Source organism: Oryctolagus cuniculus, chromosome 5 (assembly GCF_051225735.1).
Source record: "Oryctolagus cuniculus isolate XC-2025 breed Fujian yellow rabbit chromosome 5, ASM5122573v1, whole genome shotgun sequence".
NCBI classification, from domain to species: domain Eukaryota; kingdom Metazoa; phylum Chordata; class Mammalia; order Lagomorpha; family Leporidae; genus Oryctolagus; species Oryctolagus cuniculus.
The window spans coordinates 125,020,596-125,043,218 of record NC_142871.1 but is presented as its reverse complement, the minus strand read 5'-3'; the positions used below and the strand labels follow the sequence as shown (position 1 = coordinate 125,043,218).

Here is a 22,623-nt window from a genome sequence, read left to right as displayed (position 1 = left end):
ATGAGCAAGTTGTATTTATATCATTGAAAAAGAAAAGCTTTTTTCATCCTGTAAAACACAAAATGAAGATAGGTGCCAGAGGTGTTCCTAAGACTGAGAGATTAGGGCCAGCATTATAGCACAGTAGATAGATTAAACTTGCGATACTGGCACCTCATATAAAGATGCTGGTTTGAGTCCAGACTACTCTGCTTCCAATCATGCACCTTGGAAGGCAGTGGATGATGGCTCAAGTATTCAGGCCCCAGACATTAACAAGAGAGACCAGGATGGAATTCCTGACTCCTGGCTTTAGCCTAGCCCTGACCTGGCTGTTGTGTCCCTTTAGGCAATAACCTGTGGACCGAAGACCTCTCCTCTCTCCTTCCCTCTTTGGAGCTCTTTCAAATAAATAAATCTTTGAAAAAGACCAAGAGATGACTGTGTAACAATCTTGGTAAGAAAAACAATTAATAAATATTTAAGTCTAAAACTTGACTAATATACATTAAGTAAAACATAAATGTTTCAACTTAGGATTTTCAATACAAGATCTCTCCTTTTCTATGATACTCAGTTACTTTCCTATTTTCAATACAAGAATTCTCACTTTATAGGATACTCACTTTCTAAAAATTTTCTAGCCTATGTATTTGTCTGGATTTCTGCAGCTTCCATATACCAATCAGCAGGAGAATCAGTTGGAAATTGGGCATTTTCATATATAAGATGCAACAAGGGTAAACTTTCTTCAGTGCAAAACAAAAGGAATAGCATCTAAACACATATGTTCATGTTTTCACATATTAAATCATGATGGCCTCAGAGCATCTGCAGGACTGCTATTCCACACAAGTACAGCTTTAGGGGTGCCCTTCAAGAAGAGAGGGATTATGTTATAGTAGCTATGGCTACAGACCAAAGTTTTTCCCATTTTTAATTTGGCTTCTTGATAAATGTAGAAGGAAATCAGAATGCAATACCAACATTCATCTAGCAACTGAGATCAAAATTCTAAAAGTCATCCTTGAATTCTTCCTTACACTCACATCTAATCTCTGAGCAAGTTCTTTTCATGCCATCTTCAACGTGAGGTCAGACTAGACCATACATCACCACCACCAACAATACCAGTCTAAGCTGTCATGAACTACCAGAAAACTCTCATAGTCTCTCTACTTCCATACTGAACCTCTTAGAGCCTAAATACCACATAGTGGCCAGGGTGATCTTTGAAAATCTTAAACCTTTCAAGGGTAGGGATCCTTGTGGGGATCTGTCACACAACAACACTTGTGTGGTTGAAAATATTATATGCTTGAAATTGTTGGCAGGGGTGCTGGTATTTGACACAGTGGTTAAAGATGCTGCTTGGGATGAGTGCATCACACAGCAGTGTGCCTCGTTCAAGTCCAGGCTCCCCTGCTTCTCATCTAGCTTCCAGCTAATGCATATCCTGGAAGGTAGTAGATGATGACTGAAGTTCCGGAGTCCCAGCCACTCACACGGGAGACCCAGATTGAGTCCCAGGCTCCTGGCTTTGGTGTGGCCAAGCTCTCTGGCTCTTGTGGGCATATGGGAAGTGAAGTAGCAGATGGAAGATCTCTCTTGTCTCTGTTTCTGTCTCTCTCTCTGTGTCTGTTTCTCATCAAATAAAAAAAAAAAGAGAAAATTGTTGGGAGAGTGGAAAAAATGGTGAATTTAGTTCACTTGAACTGAGATACTTGAAAAAATACTTGAAGTATTTTGAATTGATACACTTTTACTTCAGAATCAAATTGTGAAAACAGGATGGAAAAAGAAAAAAAACAAAACCTGAAATTGGAGTGTAAGTCATTCCCGTTTAAACACTTCTGTGGTTTCCTAACAGATTTAGAACAAAATTTAGGTCCTTAACGTGATTTCCCTATCCATGTAAACTAAACTTTGAAAAACCTCTTCTGTGCAAAGGTAAGGACAGGAAAAGTAACTCAGAGAGAAGGATAGTCCAGCTGCTGTCTGCCATTTATATACTGGCTCTTGGCTTTGGACCGCTAACTCACTCTATTCAGTTCTCACTGTTTCTGGACTGCATTCCAGGTTCAAGGCACTTACAATCCTTGTTCCCTCTCAGTCTGAAGTGCTCTTCCCTGATTCATGTGTGCAATTCTCCTTCCCAGTATCTAAATATTTGCTCATCTATGAGTATCAACAGTCTGAGGGAATCTAACTTTATGACTCCCACTCCCTGTCCTGCACTCTTTGCTTCATAGCACTTAATACCACCACCTGCTATTATTTTTCACTTATTCCTTTACTTGCAAACTCCATGACACTGACTTCAGTTAACATCCCATTATATATCCCTCACACCTGGAAGTTGCTTGGCACAGCTATCAGAAAAACTTTGACAAACGAATGGAAGCGGGAACTGCTGAGCAGTTGACCGTTAGCAATCAATCTACCTCTCCCGATCGTATATACTCACACAGCATAACTGAGGAAACAGAATTTTATTTTTATCATATCTGAGTGTACATAATTACACACCATTTAAACAGAGTTCTACTTTAATAGCAGCAATAAAAAACTACAGTAGTGGCAGAACATTTTACCCCTGGGCCTGACAAAACACTCTAAAAGTTATTCTCAAGTAACTGTTAGCCCCAGCAATTTCAGCCAATTTTTACACATGGAACAGAAAGGGAAACCAATTAGGTGACTTTCACTCAGTTATACATAGCTGTGATGCATTACTTTTATTTCATTTGGGCTTCTAAATGAAATGAAAAAAAAAATTGAATAAAATAGAAGTTAATCAACTTGCAAATAAAGTACAACACCTATGCATTTCCATTACTTGTCAAGGGAAAAATGTGCCTTAAATTTTATTTTGTCCTTTCAACAAGAAGATTTAAATATTTAATTAAACATTCTGAAGCATCTATACACAGATAAAAACAAAGTATTTATGTACCTTACTTATGAATGCACAAAAAGTCCTCAAAATCAATGGATGTGGCATTTCTGAATTACAAGTTTCAACTCTTTTAAGCCAATGAAAAACAATGTACTTACAATTATTACCTACTTTATTATTCTTTTTTTTGTGTTATTTGACAACTTCCTTATACTCCTTTTATGTTATGTGTTAGGGATAGAGACATAGCACCCCATTTCTAAGAACTTGGTTGGCTCTTACGGGAATTTGATCATTTTGGAAAAAGTTAATCATACACTACTGAAATCCACCCCAAAATATGTGAGGAATGCACCAGAAATTATTTAAATGGCAACCAATATTTTTAAATCATCTCTTCCTTTTATATATTTCAATATCTTTATCTTCCCCGTTAACTAAGACATCACAAATGATGGCTTCATTTGCCACTTTATCACGTGAAACTATCTAAAATAATGGCTACCAAGAACCAGATAATCAATAGTCATCTGATGGATGGATCAAACAAAGGATAATTTTTGCTTGTCTGGGGAAAAGATATTACATGAATGGTGAAGCAACAGCTTATGAGGCAAAAATAAACACAAAGATACCAAAAACAAGGAAACTACTATTAAAAATAAATCTAGGGGCAAACTTTCAGCCTAACAGTTAAGCTGCCAGTTGGGACTCACACATCTCTTATAGAAACTGGAGTTCAAGCCCTGCCTCCACTCTCGATTTCAGCTTCCTACTTACTGATGTGCACTCTGGGAGGCTACAGGGGATGGTTCAAGCAGTTGGGTCCCTGTTACTTACATGCGAGATCTGGATTGGAGTCCTAACTCCCAGATTGCACCTGGCCGAGCTAAGGCTGCTGTACACATTTGGAGAAATAAACTGGTAGATGGGAGCTCTCTCTGTCTCTATCTCTGCCCCACCTCTGTCTTCCTTTTTCTCCCTCTCTGCCTCTCAAATAAAAGAATAATTTTTCAAAAATCTAATTCAATTATGGTTATATCTTATACTTAAAATCTTTGCATTTAAGAATATGAAAAACTCATCCCCCGTAAAAAGATATATTTGGATATTCAAACATCTGATATTTGCTGCAATTTATTAGGAATGACTTGAAATTTAGTCCTGATCATTAACCATAAACTTAAAACATAAATATTCCATCAATTAAAATTTTTCATCTCAACAATATTCTCCATTTTAATGGATATAAAAATGAAACGTGGGCTGGCACTGTGATGCAGCAGTTTAAAGCCCTGGCCTCCAGTATGGGCATTCCATGTGGGCGCCTGTTCGAGTCCCAGCTGCTCTACTTCCGATTCAGCTCCCTACCAATGTGCCTGGGAAAGCAGAGAATATGGCCCAAGTCCTTGGGTCCCTGAACCCAGGTGGGAGACTCAGAGGAGGCGTCTGGCTCCTGGCTTTGGATCAGCTCAGCTCCAGCTATTGTGGCCATTTGGGGAGTGATCCAGCAGATGGAAGTCTCTCTGTAACTCTGTCTTTCAAATAAATAAAATAAATCTTAAAAAAGAAAATGAAACAAACAAACTTCATTATATGTATTGGCCACCTGTAATTCTGATGCAAATATTTTTTCTTCAATTTTCATAGTGCATTTTTTCACTTAATTGCACGTCATTCAATACTAATCTATATCTTTAGATTTTAAAACTAAAATAACTGGGGCATTTAAGTTGCCCTTAAAAAGTCTCAGGCAATGGTAAACATAAAACACAAAAAGTTACCAATTTTAAGAATTCAAAACAACTCAAGCTTGCTTCATTCCTGGCCAACTAGTAATATCAACCCGTTAAAGCTTGTATGACTAAATGGGATTTTGTTTTCTGCAAGGCGCAAGGCCCAAGCTCACACAAACGACATCATCCACTCAGGCTTGTGACTTGAAGGACCTGTGTATATACCAAAGCACTGGAATTTTAAGAATCTTGATTTTTAAAACTCCCTCAAGTTCCTTCCACATCTAACACTCAATGCTTCTTTGAGATTTGCTACACTCAATTTAACTCAGCAACTGGCTCACAATTTCATAGAAGTAACTATAAAAATTGTCTATCCCTGGTTAAAAAAAAAGACTTATTTATCTGGACAGGTGCACTGCTAAAAACATGCACTACATAAATCTGTTTCCATAGCTATTAATAACTAACATTCAATATTTAAGATATCAAGAATAGTGAACACTAGGTGTCAGTGTAAGAAATGGAAAAATATTTTTTAAAACTTGTTATTTCCAATCAGGTGTATAGCAAAAAAAATTAAAAGCAGCTGTGACCACATTTACTTATAATTACATAATTCAGTTAACAAGCCAAACTTTTCTCTCAAACAAGATATTCTGTTCCAAAACCATCAAGAGTTTCAAATCAGATTAAATTGATTATTAGAAGTTACAAGACTTTTGTAAACTCAGCTATATTATGCAAATTGTTACTTTTAAGAATATGTGTTTTGAAGAAAATTTTACTTTTAAGAATATAAATTTTGAAAAATGGTGTTAAGCCCAGATACAAGTGCAGAAGTATTTTGCTGCATGATTTTATTTGGTGAGAAATAATTATTTCCCAAAATAATAATGCTGAATGATTAATACAGGCAACTGGATTGTTGGCTTTTCCCTGAACAGAAGTCTTCTATAAACTTTCAAAGAATTAAAGTTAAAATGCTTTAAGGGTCAAAAAGAATACATGAATTTGATACTGTCCATAATTCTGTTAGCCAGAGAATATTTCTAAGATATGAATGTTAATACTAAGTCTAAAAAAATGTCACCTAATAACTTTACCAATATTTCAGATAAACAGTTCTCTCTACAGACTTCTCAGGGTAAAGATTTTTAAAATACAGATTATAAAAAGATTATTGTCAACAACAATAATACAAGGAAACATTAACATCAAAATAATTTTTCATATTTTACAAAGTACATTCATGCTATTACCAAACTCAGGCCTAATAATAATAATTTAATAAAACCATGTTCATTTTAGCATAGTCATTTTGGGAGTTCAAACTCTGCTGTGTACCAACCTCTCTTCCCTGCTCTCTCTCTCTGAAACTCCACATCACTATTGACTTATAAACTCTTTCCATGTGTTTTTCATACAGTATTCTGAAAAGCATCATGGCTGGAAAATGAACAAAACTAAACATAGTGGTCATCACTAAAATACAAAATGTTAGGACTCAAAATCATTTAGAACAGTCAAGGATTTATTGGATGAAAATAAATGTTTTTAGGCAATAGTATGTTCTTGTTTCACTGATGGTCCGGTTTCAATGATTATAAATTGATACCGGCATAAAATGAGAAGGCATAATGCTTATTAAAATGTTTTCCCAAGCTCCTAGGACTGAAATGACTTAACAAATTTAAGAACATGAGGGCCAATGAAAACCAAGGGAAAGGAACAGGGAAACTCACATATAATAAAACATCTAAACTGGTATCTAAGAATTTTAAAATACCTAAAAACACTGGGGATGAAAAGTAGACAAAAAGAAATACAGATAGAACTGTGTATGGTGTGCAGAAAAGTGGCCCCAGAAATCCAGATAGCATACGAACCTCTAGGGGTTCTGACTTGTTAGTGCCTTTGCCTTTGAAACTAACTCCAAATGTCTTAGATTTGGTATTAAAATTTTAGGCTGTCATTCATTTACAAAATGTTTCTATTGGTGAACAGTGTGGACCATTGTTAGGTCATTTACATACATTATCTTATGTAATGCCTATTAGGTAAGTAAATTCTGACAGATGAGTAAACAGGGAATCAGAGAGATTAAGGAATATAGTCAAGATTGCTTAACTTAAAAGTGATGGAGCAAAAATTCAAACCCAGTGGTCTGTCTCCAAAAACCTTCCACTCTACCAGCATTTCCCAACTGACGGTTCATAAACCCCTGTGGGTTTTGCAAAAGTAACCAGAGGAGTCACATTTAGAACAACAATTAAGCAAGTGAAAACATGCTAAGTTAGTATGCAGAAAATGTACTAACAACCCCAGTATCTCTATTAGTTTTTCACTCAGATGAATGCTGATAGGTCTCATGGTGGATTTGACTGTCATATGGTTTTGAATTTCATTTATTCTTGGTTGTAAAGCTTTTAATTTATACCCATAATGGACAATTGTTCACACATGGTAAAAATGAAGAGCTGCAGCTGAAATAAAAGATAATACATAAAAACTACACTAATCCTGCAAATTTAATAATATCCTTCTTTACCTTACTTCAAATTTAATAATATCCTTACTTCAGAGTAAGTGTCACTCAACTAAAGGAAAGTATGTATTTATTAACTCAAAAGACAGAGAGAGAAATCTCCCATCCATTGAGTCAGGCCCCAAATACCTGCAACAGCCAGGGCTGGACCATGCTGAAACCAGAAGCTGGGAACTCAACCCTAGTTCTCCATGGGTGGCATACTAAGGCATACAGTGCATCAAGTTTTGGACTTCAAAAATCAAGTAAATAGAAAATATAGTATACATGTATACAAGTATACATGATTTAGGTTTCTAAAACCTGTATTAGGAAGATTTTATTATGGCAAAATACACATTTTCTTATAGCCCACCTTAAAAACAACAGTAAAAATACATGTTTCTGAAAAAGAGCATTTCACAGCATTCAGAATAAAAATGCAGAAACAGCAGTTCTTATATCATTCAATTTCAATCAATATGCTGCATTTTTTGTTCTTCCATCTCACAATCAGGACTCAATTTTTCCTCTGCAGGTTTCCTGGTTCTCCTTGGATAATGTAACCCCCTTTTTGTAACTTGGCCGCCTCCCAGGCAAACACAGTATTTTCTTAAACACCACTGTGGAGTGTTCTAACATCTTTTTTACCTTCAAACTCACTGCATAAAGACATGATTTCTCCCCAAAACTGCCCTTTTCTAGAACTTTGTATGTCAGTTCATGAAACTGATCTCCCAATTGGTTAGGAATCATCTTTGATTAGCTTATTGCTTATCTCTGCTTCTCTGGCCATAAAATTTTTTATATTCTATGTTTCACATTTCCTTTTAAATCTAACATCTTTACTCCTAAGTCTTTAAATCAGAACCTACCATTACCCAACTTGTAGTAGTACCTCTTCATTGAATACACAATCCTTGTTCTGACCTCTCATTTTCCTGATGTGTACTCTCTAAAATTTTCAGTCACTCCAACTATCTACAGAACTATTAGGTGTGTATTCAATGACCATAAAAATCAGGCCCCAAGCCTTCTGTTTCAGCTCTTTGTCTATTGTGCATTTAAAAAACATTCCTTATACCCCAACTGGAAATCCATATGGCTTGATCAGAGATGATTTTACATAAACCAATGGCCAAATTTCGTTTCTTCACATAAATGCAATTACTGCAGAATGTTGGCATTCTACTCCTGATGATATCATCCAAATATATTCTAACATGCAAACAATTTTAGTTATTGATGATTACAAAGCAGCTTATTATTTGAGCAAAATGATTTGGTTAAAACAAAGAACTGGTTTTGAAACTCAAGGGTAAATAAAAGACTAATTTATTAATTATCATTCTCTCTTCTGGAGAATAGCCATTTGATATTTAATACTGACATAGATAGATATCTTCCTTCTTATCTCACAGGAAACTTCGATTTCCTGACTAGTATAAAAAGAGAACAAATAATTTAGAAGCTTGAAGTAGAAAAGTAAATTCTAATATTTTCTTTATTTCCTTGAGAACATCTGAAAGCACTAACTGTTTATTACCATCTGATCTCTTATTTTTATGAATATTTCATATCCTAGATGATGGAAAATATAAAATTATTCAGAAAAAAGTTTTAATATAGTACTTTTGCTTTCAAATAGACTGCTCAGACCTGCCAGAGAAGAAATTATTTGAATTCTACAACTACTTGTAAGCTGTAGGACTGTGGGCATGTTGTCTAGTTTTTCTAGTTTGCAACCATTTAAAATCAAGATACTATCTTAGGTTTACTGGAAATATTAAGTGAAAAGTTTCCTTTAAGAGAAGCCATTCCATCAAAGAGTACAAAAAAGGTTTAAAAACAGAAAACATATTTATTTCCTTTGTTGAATCAGAGAATTTTTAACCAAAGTTTGGATACGGCATAGGTTTTATTAGTCTTTTAAGAAACATAATGATGTGAGGGCGATCTGGCTGCGACATGTCACCCCATTGATCGCCAGGGTTGATTTGGCTGATCTGTCTGGCTAGGCGGGTGTCCCCTTGCTCCCTCACCGCTCCATGTGCGTACCTCCTGAAGCTGTGCAGTTGGTCGAAGAGGACGACCTTCCTCACTAGAGGAGGACTGTTCTTTGGTCAAGGGTATACGAGTTGCTGCGCTCCCCTGCTAGAACCTCCAAACAAGCTCTCAAGAAACATATCAGGGGGTGGTGCTGTGGCCTAGGGGGTAAAGCTGCTGCCTGCATTGTCAGCATCCCATATAGGAGCTGGTTCGTGTCCCAGCTGCTCCTCTTCTGATCCAGCTCCCTGCTAATGCGCCAGGAAAAGCAGAAGATGGCCCAAGTCTTTGAGAGACCAGAAAAAAGCTCCTGGCTTCAGATCAGTTCCAGCCATTACAGCCATTTGGGGAGTAAACCAGAGGATGGAATCTCTCTCTCTCTCTCTCTCTCTCTCTCTCTCTGTTTCTCTGTAACTCTGCCTTTCAAATAAATAATCTTTTAAAAAATATATCATCCTATATATATATATATAAAACTACATTTCCAGATTAATGAAGAAACTACTGAATTATATTACTGAAAAATATCCTTCTGAAGACATTCCTGAATGTTTGAGTTTTTCCCAATTGTTTGAAGGTTTCACTTGCTGCCCTATCAATCATACTGAGCTGTGCAATATAGAGATGGTCTCCACAACCATCAAGTTTAGGAGGCTTTCCACGTTTCTGTACCTACTTTCTGGAACATATTTTATACATTTTATGCCTAAACCAACCAGATAACCTGTAAGTTTGTGAGTTTTAGCAATTATTTTATCTTAGCTCCTATAGCATGACATCTTCCTGCTACTTTTTTTTTTAAAAGATATTTTATTTATTATTTATTTGAGAGGTAGAGTTACACACAGTGAGAGAGAACGAGAGAGAGAAAAGTCTTCCATCCTCTGGTTCACTCCCTAAATGGCTGCAATGGTTGGAGCTGGGCAGATCCAAAATCAGGAGCCAGGAGCTTCTTCCGGGTCACCCACATGGTTGTAGGGGCCCAAGCACTGGGGCCATCTTCCACTGCTTTCCCCAGGCCATAGCAGAGAGCTGGACAGGAAGAGAAGCAGCCAGGAATGAAACTGGTGCCCATATGGGATGCTGGCACCATAGGCAGAAGATTAACCTACTCTGCCACAGCACCGGCCCCTCCTGCTACTTCTTATTAGCACCTGAGTACATTTCTGTTTAAATTTTTATAATTTATTTGAGATGCAGAGAGACAGAGAGAGCACTATCATCTGCTGGTTCATGTCCAAAATGCCAGCAATGACAGGCCTGGGCTGGCACCAAAGCCAGGAGCAAGGAACTCAATCCAGGTCTCCCATGTGGATAGCAAGAATCCAATTATTTGAGCCATCACCACTTCCTCCCATGGTCTTCATTAATGGGAAGCTGGAGTCTGGGGCTAGACACAGATATTCTAACTGGGTAGGCTAGGCTAAATGTCTGTCTCTGGGTATGCTTTTAAATGATAGGAAGTTTTCTCTATCATTGTATTGATAGTTGTGTGACTATTTTACTGTCAAAACTTATCAAATTATGTACTTAAACTAGTAAATATTGTTATATGTAAAGTATATCTCATCAGGGCTACAAAAAAAGACTATCACAAGCAAATAAGATCTTTTTTTAAAAGCAGAAGGTAGAAAATGAGATACCAAATACATTTATAAATGGCCTTACCAGATTAATTAACTGAGTATGCACCACATCTTCTACCAAAACCACTGTTTCATGAAGAGGCCTCCTGGCGTCACCCAAAGAAAACCTAAAAACAAACAAACTACAATTAAGGACTGTGAAAACAAGAAGGGCAAGAAGTGAAAGTTATTCATTAGAAGAACCATCTCAATACAGGCAATAATCTTTTCTCAAATGACTGAAAGGATGTAGAATTTTCTCTAAATGAAGATAATTAATATTTCCTTTGTAAGCTACAATTTCCAAAGAGAAGTGGAGTGTTACCCAGGGTGTTTCTTAATATGTATAATATTTTTAAAGGCATTTATTGCTTTCAAATGTAGAACACAACAACTTCATAATACTGGCAATCAGAAAATTATGTAATCACATTCAATTAACAATAAAAGAGGATAGTCACAAACATAGTTATAAAAATATCTGATGTAATAATATCTAAAGTTGTTCATTAAAATTATGTAAATTCTATCCAATATGATTTTTCATTACACGCAAGAAGATTATTGAGAATTGATTAGAAAATGGATCCTAAAAGTTCTCGTCACTTACATATAGAGGACTAGATGTGCCACAAATCATTTCTAGCAAAGAACACTAGAAAATGTACAGTAATATATTGAAAACATATATTGAAAGCATGTTTTGGCCGGCGCCATGGCTCACTAGGCTAATCCTCCGCCTGCGGCGCCGGCACTCCGGGTTCTAGTCCTGGTTGGGACGCCGGGTTCTAGTCCTGGTTGGGACGCCGGATTCTGTCCTGGTTGCTCCTCTTCCAGTCCACCTCTCTGCTGTGGCCAGGGAGTGCAGTGGAGGATGGCCCAAGTGCTTGGGCCCTGCACCCACAGGGGAGACCAGGAGGAAGCACCTGGCTCCCGGCTTTGGATCTGTGTAGTGCGCCGGCCGCGGCAGCCATTTGGGGGGTGAACCAAAGGAAGGAAGACCTTTCTGTCTCTCCTCACTATCTAACTCTGCCTGTCACAAAAAAAAAAAAAAAAAAAAAAAGAAAAGAAAAAAAAGAAAGCATGTTTTAACTAGCAGTAGTAAAGAAGATGAAACAGAATTAGGTACAGTGGCAAAATACTGTTCCACTGTGTGGAAGATCACAACCAAAAAAAAAAAATTACTATGAAGGAAAGAATAATCTTCAAAGAAATGCCTCAGGATCTTGAATCACATGTTTAAAACTTCCACTGAAAGTTCTGCTATTGTCTGTGGCTGCCTGACCTGGACACAAGAGTTCTGGAATCCATCGAACAGAAAGTTTGTTTCACTTGAATTTTTCAGTCAAAATTTTATAAATTCAGTCATTTGAGATTTGTATGGTGTTGGCTATTGCTTCTGCTGTTAACTGCTGGTCCTCTTCAATTAACTAGATAAACTTTCAACAAAGTTGTAGCATATCAAATCAACATGCAAATATCAGTTGTACTCTACACACTAGCCCATAATCCAAAAAGGCAATTAACAAAACAATTCCACTAATCATAACACCAAAAAGAATAGTTAGTAAAAAATTTAACAGAAGAGGTGAAAGATTTATAAAGATTTTTAAAAATTTTCTTTTCTTAAAAATTTTCTTTAATTTATATGTTTCATGTATTTCATATATAAAGATTTAGGAACATAATTATACTACCATCCTACCCTCCCTCCTGCCAACACTCCAACCCTTCTTCCTCCTCCCTCTCCCACTCCTAATTATTACAAAGATCTATTTTGAGTTTACTTAATGATCATAAAGTTAACCCTACACTAAGTAAAACAATTCAACAAGTAATATTAAAAAAGACTCTCCCTAGCGCTGTAAACATTTATCGAATCTCAAAATTTATCAAATCACTCCAATACATTATATTTTAGTTACTCTATTAGTTATCTCAGATCAGGGAAAACATATGACATCTGTCTTTTTGGGACTGGCTTATTTCACTAAGTATAATGGTTTCCAGTTGCCTTCATCTTATTCTAAACACAAGATTTTATTTTTTTTTTTACAGCTGAGTAATATTCCATAGTGTATACATAACATAATTTCTTTATCCAGTCAACAGTTGATGGAGATCTCGGTTGATTCCATATCTTAGCTATTGTGAATTGTGCTACAATGAACATAGGGATATAGTGAATTCTTTCATATTTTGATTTCTTTTGATTTGGGTAAATTCCCAGGAGTGGGATAGCTGGCTCATATGGTAGGTCTATATTCAGATTTACATATAAAAGACTTCTGAGGGAATTAAAGACCTATATAAACAAAAAGCAAATATAAGCGAATGAAAAGATATATTCTAATCATGATTAGGAAGGATAAACAGTGTTAAGATGACAATAATACCTAGTTACATATATAGATAATAAAAGCCCTATCGATATACCAATGATGTGATTGTTTTAAGAAACAGGAAAAAAAAACATATGAATATTCAAGGGACCCTGAATGAACAAATAAAATCTTGAAAACACAAAAACATTTGAGGATTTCCTGCCTGATTTAAAGCATATTACTAACATATGGTAATTAAACAAAGTGATATTGACATAAAAACAAAGAGACAAATAGAAGAGAGAATTCATAAACACTCACTTAACGAAGGAACTGCAAAAAGTTTATGGAAAATGGCATGAAAATATAATTTTATTTTGATGTAAAATATTTTGAAATTCACGCTTATGTTTTTCCTAATATGATTTTTCAAAAAAGCACAAAATTATCAAAGTCAGATAATTGGCTTAAGGTTAAAATTACAAACTCAGTTCATATCTCTAGTAAAAATATTTTAACTCAATAAAATACACAAATAATTAGCAACTTTTGCTTGAGTTTTTATAAGAAAGTTAAGATCCTTCTACTAAAAACTGTGCTAGCATACCAACATGAAGACATACAAGAGGGCTTCAAACAGCTTATGGAAAATACATGTTACCTTAATCTTTAAAAAAGAAGAAAGAAAATGCACATTATCTTTTTTTTTTTTTTTTTTTGGACAGGCAGAAGTAGACAGTGAGAGAGAAAGAAAGGTCTTCCTTCCGTTGGTTCACCCCCCAAATGGCCGCCACGGCCAGCGCACTGCGCAGATCCGAAGCCAGGAGCCAGGTACTTCCTCCTGGACTCCCGTGCAGGTGCAGGGCCCAAGCACTTGGGCCATCCTCCACTGCCTTCCCCGGCCACAGCAGAGAGGTGAACTGGAAGAGAAGCAACCGGGACAGAATCAGTGCCCCAACTGGGACTAGAACCTGGAGTGCCGGCGCTGTAGGCAGAGGATTAGCCTAGCTGTGGTGCCAGCCCACACTATCTTTTAATTGCATTTTTCATGGACTTTTTTTTTTTTGAAGTCCTTTCATATAAGCAGGTACATGATTTGATGAGTCAAAAAGAGAAGAGAGGCTGGCGCCGTGGCTCACTAGGCTAATCCTCCGCCTTGCGGCGCCGGCACACTGGGTTCTAGTCCCAGTAGGGGCGCCGGATCCTGTCCCGGTTGCCCCTCTTCCAGTCCACCTCTCTGCTGTGGCCAGGGAGTGCAGTGGAGGATGGCCCAAGTGCTTGGGCCCTGCACCCCATGGGAGACCAGGATAAGTACCTGGCTCCTGCCATTGGATCGGCGTGGTGCGCCGGCCGCAGCGGCCATTGGAGGGTGAACCGACGGCAAAGGAAGACCTTTCTCCCTGTCTCTCTCTCTCTCACTATCCACTCTGCCTGTCAAAAAAAAAAAAAAAAAAAAAAAAAAAAAAAAAAAAAAAGAGAGAGAGAGGAGAGAGAGAGAGAGGAACTCCCACATGCCAATTCATTTCCCAACGGACTCCAACCACCTGAGACGCCCATCACAGTTGCCTTCCAGAGTCTGCATAAGCAAGAAGCTGAAGTCAGGAGCCTAAGCTGAGACTTAAACACTGGCACTCCAATGTAGGACCAGACACCTTAAATGACTGTCTTAAGTCTATTATTTTAATTTTCAGGATTTTTGATACTTCAGTTTTTCTCCCATAATTTTGCTCATGATATTTGTGCCATTTCCATAAACACAGAGAGCTAGATATTGTTTTGGTGGTTTTTGGAAAATAGAAATGAAAAACACCTTACCTAGCCACAGTCATTTCCTTTTTTTTTTTTTTTTTTTTTTTGGACAGCCAGAGTGGACAGTGAGAGAGAGACAGAGAGAAAGGTCTTCCCTTGCCGTTGGTTCACCCTCCAATGGCCGCTGCGGCCGGCGTGCTGCAGCCAGCGCACCACACTGATCCGATGGCAGGAGCCAGGTGCTTCTCCTGGTCTCCCGTGGGGTGCAGGGCCCAAGCACTTGGGCCACCCTCCACTGCACTCCCTGGCCACAGCAGAGAGCTGGCCTGGAAGAGGGGCAACCGGGACAGAATCCAGCACCCCGACTGGGACTAGAACCCGGTGTGCCGGCGCCGCAAGGTGGAGGATTAGCCTAGTGACCCGAGGCGCCGGCCAGTCATTTCCTTTTTGCTCAGGAATGTACATAGTATTTATAAGTCACTTAAAGATTAAATCTAATGTATATAATACTTATAAGCCTGTTAAAGACAAGTAATTGATACACATACAATTCTTTGGACCTTTTTCATACTTAAAGACCCACGTCACCGCCGACATCTTGACTTACCTGTTCTGGGTCTAGTCCCATTGATACAATCTGATACTCAACTCCTTCACATACTGCCTAGATGCCTGTAATAACACCACTACTGCTAGACTAGCTGCCAATAAAGGTATTCCAGGAAACTTTCCTGAAAAGCTTATCTTCCTTCTCTTGTTGTTTCATTGTTATAATTTACAATCCTCCATTTTAGGGAGAAGGGTAACTCTGATTGCCAGATTATTAGTAGGTCCATAAAATCCTACTGAACTCCTCTTAATGATAATGACAGAGCTATTTCACCGAATCTTCTGATACAAATAGTATTGGTCTTACTCAGTTCTAGAATCAAATGTCTCAGTGAGCACTAGGGCAGGCAACTCTACCATTCCTTTGTCAAGTGCATAAGGAAAGTAGGAAATAGACAAGACCATTCACGAGCAGTGTTACACTCCTTAAGCTTTACACTTACAATGAGATATAGGAGGTTGAGTGCTGACGACAATCGTGGACTATTGTAAAAAGCCTGTAGAATTTAGGACTTTCAATATTTTTTGTGTGTAATATATATACTAAAATATTCTAACACTGGAAGAGAATCTTTATATAAATATATATCAAAAGGAAAAAAGCACGAATGGAAAGTGCTAAAATAAAATAGAAGAGTGTACTATTTACAGACAATTTCTTTTTTTTTTTAGATTTATTTATTTATTTGAAAGAGTTACACAGAAAGAGGAGAGGCAGAGAGAGAGAGAGAGAGAGAGAGAGAGAGAGAGAGGTCTTCCATCTGAAGGTTCACTCCCCAGTTGGCCGCAACGGCCGGAGCTGCACAGATCTGAAGCCAGGAGCCAGGAGCCAGGAGCCTCTTCCGGGTCTCCCATGCAGGTGCAGGGGCCCAAGGACTCGGGCCATCTTCCACTGCTTTCCTAGGCATAGCAGAGAGCTGGATGGGAAGTGGAACAGCTGGGTCTTGAACCAGTGCCCACATGGGATGCCGACGCTTCAGGCCAGGGCGTTAACCCACTGCGCCACAGCACCGGCACCCTACAGACAATTTCAAAGCACACAAAATAAATTTTAAAAAATATAGTCAATAAGTCACAGTATTGTCCAAAAACAAGAAAACTCCAAATGCTTCTTGATTATGGCAACGCAATTTTAACCTCTCTATAAATTCCAAAGCACAATTTAATTTTGCCAAAATCTTTTTTTTTTAATTTTTTTTTTTTTTTGACAGGCAGAGGGGACAGTGAGAGAGAGAGAGACACAGAGAGAAAGGTCTTCCTTTTGCCGTTGGTTCACCCTCTAATGGCCGCCGCGGCCAGCGCGCTGCGGCCAGCGCACCGTGCTGATCCGATGGCAGGAGCCAGGTGCTTTTCCTGGTCTCCCATGGGGTGCAGGGCCCAAGCACCTGGGCCATCCTCCACTGCACTCCCTGGCCACAGCAGAGGGCTGGCCTGGAAGAGGGGCAACCGGGACAGAATCCGGCGCCCCGACCGGGACTAGAACCCAGTGTGCCGGCGCCACAAGGCGGAGGATTAGCCTAGTGAGCCGCGGTGCCGGCCATTGCCAAAATCTTTTGCTAACCTACAGGCCCTACACAAACGGAGATATCTAATGATGGACTCATCCCTCTCAAATCCACTTATCCTCAACTGTGAAAGGCAATCAACTCCAAACTCTTTTAATGACAGGAACTTAAATAAAAAAAAACAATGCATTTTGAACAAGCATAGGCAGTATGTATATATTTCAAGTTTATACAAACATATACAATATTAGTACAAAAACAGCATAAAACAAACACAAAAGAAATAGCAAAGGAGGTTAAAAAAGCAAAATCTTTAAAATAAATATTTTATTTATTGACATGAGAAAATCTTTTTTATTCTAATATATATGTGTATGTATGTATAATATATATGTATATGTATATATATATATATATATAGTTTTATTTGGCATAACTGATCTTAGCCTGGGACTATTTCCCAAATTATTCTCTATCAAATAAATTAGCATAGTTGTTACTAAAAGATATATATACTTTTTGCAAGAACTGGACAAGCCAGAAAACAGGTCTTTTTTTTTTTGAAAATAATTAATGAACAATCAAAACAAGTATTATTTGCTTTCAATAATCCTCTAGAGTCCCAAGGCAGAAAAGCAAGCAGCACAGGAGGAATCTCTCTCTTCCTCTAGAGGTAATGCTTTTCTGTGCTCTGATGTCCAATTGACATTTCTTTGCAGTCACAGTCCCTACCTCAGGGCAAACAGGTGAATGAGCTCCAGGCAGAGATGTGAGAAGTTCACCTGACCAGTACCCAACTAAAAACACTGTAATGCAGCTGGCCATCAGCTACAAAGGAGAAGTCCGTTCACAATAAAAAAAATATTGTGGAATTTAGATAACCTGGTTCTAATTCCTCCTTTGTTGCTAAAGAGTGTTGTCATGGGCAAGCCACTTCTCAGTACCTCAGTTCCTTAACAAATAAAAGAAAAGGACTAAATGAAATCATTTCAAGATGCCTGCACTGTGGCTCAGTGGGTACAGCCACTGCCTTCAGTGCCAACATCACATATGGGAACAAGTTCGAGTCCCGGTTGCTCTACTTCTGATCCAGTTCTCTAATATGGTCTGGGAAAGCAACAGAAGATGGCCCAAGTCCATGGGCCCCTGTACCTAAATGGGAGACATGGAAGAATCTCCTGGCTCCTGGCTTTGGATCAGCTCTGAGGCCATTTGGGGAATGAACTAGCAGAAGGAAGACCTCTCTCTCTCTCTCTCTCTCTTTTTCCCTCTCCCTTCCTCCCTCCCTCCCTCCCTCTCTCTCTTTGCCTCTGCCTCTCTGTAACTCTGCCTTGAAAATAAATAAATAAACCTTTTAAAAAATAATAAAGATGCCTTTTCAGATAGTTGATTATGATCTACAAAAGTAATTGTAATCCTTAAATCTTAAAAACTGTGTCTTCAAAAATGAGGTAACACTATTATAAGAAAATGAAATCTTACATAGTAAATTGGGTCGCAATAATAAAATAAAAATAATTTTTAATGAGTACAACTATGAATAAATGAATAAAAACAACTGGGGCAAGGAAAATAAAGCTATACTTTATTCCTAGTCTTATATGCAGAAGAACTTTTAAGAAATATTGCACTGTCCCTTAAAGAAATTCTTTTTAATGGCTGGAGATATTATCACAGGATATTTATAATAAAGAGATTCTGACAAAGAAGAAAAAAAGAATTACACTAGTAATAACCTGAAAGAGAGAGCCTGTTAGGCCAGTCACTAACAAGACAAGGGCCACAGCAGATACGCTCATAAGGCATCCAGGAACCAAACGTAAAAGAAAGGACAAACAGACATTTTGCTAGTGCCGTGTATGCATCTTCCTGGATGCTGAGTTGCTTTAAATACTTACCACTGGCTACATACTCTAATGTGGTTAAACTATTCTGGATGCTGTGGTTAAGTAATTGCTGTGGTCTTGGGAGCTAGTTACTCCTTTTTTTTTTTATTAGCATTGGTTTTTTGGATGTTTTCCTGCCTCAGGTAATTGACATTACTTTGGAATGGACCTTGTGTGACTACCACTTGGTGTAAGAAGGCCCTGGGTGACTTTCTGTCCCAAAAAGAAAGTGTCCATTTTCCTTTCAGAGCATTCATTTTATTACACTTTTATAGACCAGGTATTACTATAATATCCAGGAATTTTTCCCAACTGAAATTACAGTGAAGTAGGCTGTAGCCCTAAGATGCCCTCTAGTCAGTTAATCTGGCACAAGACAGCACGTGCAAACACATCGACAGGAAACTTATGATGTCATTCTTAATATTTATTGAGATTGTTTTTTCCAGCATCCAAAGAGGGTAGAAGAATCCAGAAGTTTGGCCATGATCAGTCATTTAAAATAGTGCAAGTGTGAAACACATAAATTATCCTTATTCTTTAAATTTTAATGTCTCTAACCTTCACAACTTTGAGTTTCACCATCTGCTTGTCAAAACAATGAATAAATATATATAGTAATGGCTTAAAGAAGGCCAAAAAGAAAGGTACATCAAAATGTCACACAAACACCTAAGACAACAGATTTCCTAGCAGTGGTCATTATTCCTGTTGTTTGCTTGATTTCTCAATATTCATTTCCCCATATCTTAGTATATATTTACATGTAATTTAAATGAACCTCTATTTCTAAAAAGCAAATATCTCCATCTTCAAACTCAAATGGACAGTAGCATTTAGCAACCGATCATAAACATTCTCTGTTTGTGGATTAGGAAAGACAATGAATGTGGAGGATAACAGTTCCTGAATATTAGATCATGGAAGGACCTAAAAGATCAGATGGAAAATACAGGTAAGAGAAGATAATTCACCATCTCAAAGTAACAAACCCAGTTAGAAGCAAAAGCTGGGACTTCTAGTTCATCAAAAACTCTTTTTGAAAAATACTATACTGGATGTGTAAAAACTGTAACAAATTAGACAAATTAACTTCAAATGGCAATTTATCAAAGATTAAGAACTAATATAAAGGATACAATGGTTCAATTAGTTTTTATAGCTAATAAATTTTTGAGGCTTTTAGAGAGAAAAGCAGTAAGTTCAAGAATATTATTTTAGAATTTCCCTTATACATTCAATAACACTAGAATTTTACTATCTTGTTTTGTGCTGAAATAGTAAAAAAAATTAACTTTCAATAGTATTTGAAAAAGCTACACTATATTCACAATGACATCTTATGCTAAGAATTTTCCTCAGCTACAATTTCAAACAAACTAAAATACACAACCAAGCTTCTTTCTCTTATACTACATGAATCAGAAAGACTCCAAGTTAAGAGATTTGCCTAAGGAGTCAGCAACAGCAAGCAACAGAATTATATGGTATGAGATAGTCCCACAGAGACAGAAGAATTCTGCAACACCAGATCTTTAGGAAACTGTCCATACAGGGAACAGGCATTTCACAGGGCAGTTAAGATACCCCCATTTTACACTGAGTATGTGGGTTCCATTCTACCTCCTGATTCCAACTTCCTTCCCATGTGGACGTAGGGAGACAGTTTGTGAGAGCTCAAGTAATTGAGCTGGATCGGAAGCAGAGCAGCTGGGACTCAAACTGGTGCTCGTGTGGGATAATGGTGTTGCAGGTGGCAGCCTTACCAAGTATGCCACAGTGCTGGCTCTCATTTCCCCCCTTCTAACTTTTTTATTTTGGAAGATTTCTAATAAATAGAAAAAAAGTGGGAGGAAAACCAGTAGAACAAATACATATATATCCTTCACCTAGAATCACCAATGGCTAACATTTTGGCACATTTGTTCTCTCTCAAAAAAAATATACAAATATTTGTACCTTTATTTTTCTTTAAACAATAAATACTAAGTGCTTTCCAAGTGCCAGGCATAGTTACATGCAGTGTGTCATTTGAACTCTTAAAGACCCACAATCACTAAGCTTATCCCTTTGACTCTTGGAGAAATATTCCTTATAGTAAGTGAAATTCTGTTTCACTTTAAAAGCCTTCTACACAATGGAATTACTTCTGCATCCTAGAACTATATGAAATAACAAATCCTGCTTTTGCAGGACAGCTTTTTAAAAATGAAAAGTTTTTTAAATTGTTTGCTAAATAGCATCTTTTAAAAATAGCTTTCCTGAGATATCATTTACATGCCATAAAAATCAACTGTTTAAATTACAAGGTTCAATGACTTTTAGTAAATCTATAGGGTTTACTAAATTTACCATAATCCACTTTTAGAACATTTACATCTTTCCAAAACACTATCTCATGCCCATTTACAGCTAATCCCTATTCCCATTCCGAGCCCAAGGTGACCACTAATTTACTTGAAGAAACCATGCATTCCCTCCAGTCTTCAAGGTTAAAGATCCTCCATGTCTTATCATTTAAATCCCATTGCAAATGCAGTATCTCCAGAAATATTTTAGCAATGATCACCAGTTTGAATTTTCACTTAAATCAGAATAGTTCAGCATTTATTTGGTTTATATATTGAGGTCTTATCCAAGTTTTCATTTGATGCAAAAAAGGTTCCAAAACTTTTAACAAACAAACAAAATGAATAAAAACTCTAAGAGACAAAAAAAGTCATAGGCCAAATGTGAAAAGATATATAATGAAGAAATACGTATCAAAGAGATACTTCTCAGGATAACAGATCCAATAATCAATACTTTGTGGGCTAGGAACATTTAGAACAGTTTTCAGGCTGAGTTTATCTGGACTATAATCTCCACCTCATACATAGAGTATTTATTACATATGGCGTTGAACGTCTTGTTGTGATCTGTACTCTACTGCTATGGGATTACTGTATCAAAAGGGAAGTTATTTTACTCTATTATGAACTGTAAACTCATTAAGTTCCTAATAATTGAAGATTCTAGTTCAGACTAATATCAAGTTCACCAGAATGTAGTAACTTGAATCACCCTTTCCTGATTATTTTTCAAAACAAAGTAAAGTCATGCCAAATAGCATTCTAAAAATACCACATGGCAATAATTAACACCACTTCTGTACATGAAAAAATTCTCTCCTAATGTAGTTGTACAATTTATCACCTAAAACAATGGTTATGGTCCCATATACCATAATACTGATTAAATAAATCTAAATTTAAAAATATGGAAAACAGTGCAAGCTGTTATATTACCAATTAATAAACCCGAAAATTAATTGTGCAAACATTTGTGACTGCCAATAGGAAAATACATAATATATTCCAGTTGTACTACATAATACATTGCATTTGTTCCATCACATGGGGCTTCAGTTTGAATCATGAAGTGTTCAAGACAACTGTCTTCCTAAAATATGTAAACCTGACAACAATCAGTCACTTTTGTTCTGAGAAAATTAAGAAAAAGTTCATCTCTAGTCTCAACAATATACCTCAAATCAAAATGTAATTTAGTATGCCCAAAAGAAATGTATTTTCATTTTATTCCCCAAAACATGGGAAAAAGTGATGACATGAGAAAGATGTTAAGACATAATTATATATAACAATTCTACTGAGAATAAACACACAGCATACATTGAATGATCCTTTGGTTTTACTTTAAATTATAGCTTACAACTTAAAATTTTTGGCATGTATAAAT

The 22,623-nt window shown here is 37.1% G+C and overlaps 1 protein-coding gene across 3 annotated transcripts in view; it reads right to left on the bottom strand.

Moving 5' to 3' along the window:
- SUPT3H (SPT3 homolog, SAGA and STAGA complex component) overlaps window positions 1-22,623 on the bottom strand; it is a 496,390-nt gene that overhangs the window by 225,502 nt on the left and 248,265 nt on the right. For all 3 annotated transcript variants that reach the window (XM_008262999.5, XM_008262998.5, XM_089333878.1), the window contains one exon: window positions 10,856-10,940. In XM_008262999.5, the coding sequence (XP_008261221.1) occupies window positions 10,856-10,940 (85 nt within the window). The remainder of the gene's footprint in view (window positions 1-10,855; window positions 10,941-22,623) is intronic.